The following is a 1599-nucleotide window of genomic DNA, read 5'->3' as shown; positions in this document are numbered from 1 at the left end:
AAAAAAAAAAAACCAAAACAAACAAACAAAACAAACAAACAAACAAAAAACCATAAGAAGATAAAATACAGAAAAGTTAGAATTATATGCTCACCTCAGAGTAATATATGCCAGTGTTTCTGGTGACCAAATAAATATTAATGCATTTCTTCCACACGAAACTATGGACAGTTTACATTTCTGATATCCATGACATACAGGTCATACTTTATTGTTAATTGATACGATATTTAAAATATTGGGAAGAAATTCCTTTCCTTATGAAGAAGAAATCCCTAGATGAAACTAATGTAAGGAGCCAGACGGTATGAATACCTCTGCAATTGATAAAGTTAAGGATTTACTATTAAAGTATGATAAAGAAATAGAAAGTGCATGAAAGAACCCAGGTATTGCGGAGGTAATTCATGTAATCATTACCTTTTGAAGCCACATGATGTCGCTGTCTACCAAGAAGTTCTGTTAGCCAAGGTTCAAAGTCGTTCCTCTGACAGCATCTGTCTCTAAAGGCTGAACAACGGGAGATGCGCGGAATTGAATTAAAAGACGCCAGAAAGTACAGTCGTTCATCTTTATATTAAGATAAGATTTTCTGATAGGAAACTACTATTTACTATTTAACATGGTTTGTCACTGGCGAGGAGACCTGGGATCCTGGCGACTACTACTCTCGCTTCTGCTCCTAGCAGCCTGGAAGGTGGGGAGCGGCCAGCTCCATTACTTTGTCCCGAAGGAGGCCAAACACGGCACCTTCGTGGGCCGCATCGCGCAGGACCTGGGGCTGGAGCTGGCGGAGCTGGTGCCGCGCCTGTTCCGGGTGGCGTCCAAAACACACGGGGACCTTCTGGAGGTAAATCTGCAGAATGGCATTTTGTTTGTGAATTCTCGGATAGACCGCGAGGAGCTGTGCGGGAGGAGCGCGGAGTGCAGCATCCACCTGGAGGTGATCGTGGACAGGCCGCTGCAGGTTTTCCATGTGGACGTGGAAGTGAAGGACATTAACGACAACCCGCCAGTGTTCCCGGTGAAAGAGCAAAAGCTATTTGTTTCAGAATCCAGAATGCCAGACTCTCGGTTTCCGCTAGAGAGCGCGTCTGATGCAGATGTTGGAGCAACTCCGTGTTAACCTACAGGCTTAGCTCTCATGATTACTTCATGCTAGATGTGAATTCAAAGAATGATGAGAATAAACTGGTTGAGCTCGTATTAAGAAAATCCTTGGACAGAGAGGACGCTCCTGCACACAACTTATTCCTGACAGCTACAGATGGTGGCAAACCTGAGCTTACAGGGAGTGTTCACCTGCTGGTCACAGTGCTGGATGTGAATGATAATGCTCCCACTTTCGAGCAGCCTGAATACGAAGTAAGAATATTCGAAGGGCCGGGCGCGGTGGCTCAAGCCTGTAATCCCAGCACTTTGGGAGGCCGAGACGGGCGGATCACGAGGTCAGGAGATCGAGACCATCCTTGCTCACCCAGTGCAACCCCGGCTCTACTAAAAAAATACAAAAACTAGCCGGGCGAGGTGGCGGGCGCCTGTAGTCCCAGCTACTCGGGAGGCTGAGGCAGGAGAATGGCGTGAACCCGGGAGGCGGAG

At 46.7% G+C, this 1599-nt stretch overlaps 1 protein-coding gene across 1 annotated transcript in view; it reads left to right on the top strand.

Moving 5' to 3' along the window:
- Positions 1–415: 415 nt before the first annotated feature.
- LOC108525629 (protocadherin alpha-8-like) overlaps positions 416–1599 on the top strand; it is a 6497-nt gene continuing 5313 nt past the window's right edge. Inside the window, 2 exon segments of the mRNA XM_017866544.1 lie at positions 416–1106; positions 1109–1365. Of these exon segments, the coding sequence (XP_017722033.1) occupies positions 623–1106; positions 1109–1365 (741 nt within the window). The 5' untranslated portion in view covers positions 416–622.

Source organism: Rhinopithecus bieti, unplaced genomic scaffold (assembly GCF_001698545.2).
Source record: "Rhinopithecus bieti isolate Rb0 unplaced genomic scaffold, ASM169854v2 scaffold_79358, whole genome shotgun sequence".
Classification (NCBI taxonomy): Eukaryota; Metazoa; Chordata; class Mammalia; order Primates; family Cercopithecidae; genus Rhinopithecus; species Rhinopithecus bieti.
This window is presented reverse-complemented; position numbering and strand designations above follow the sequence as displayed.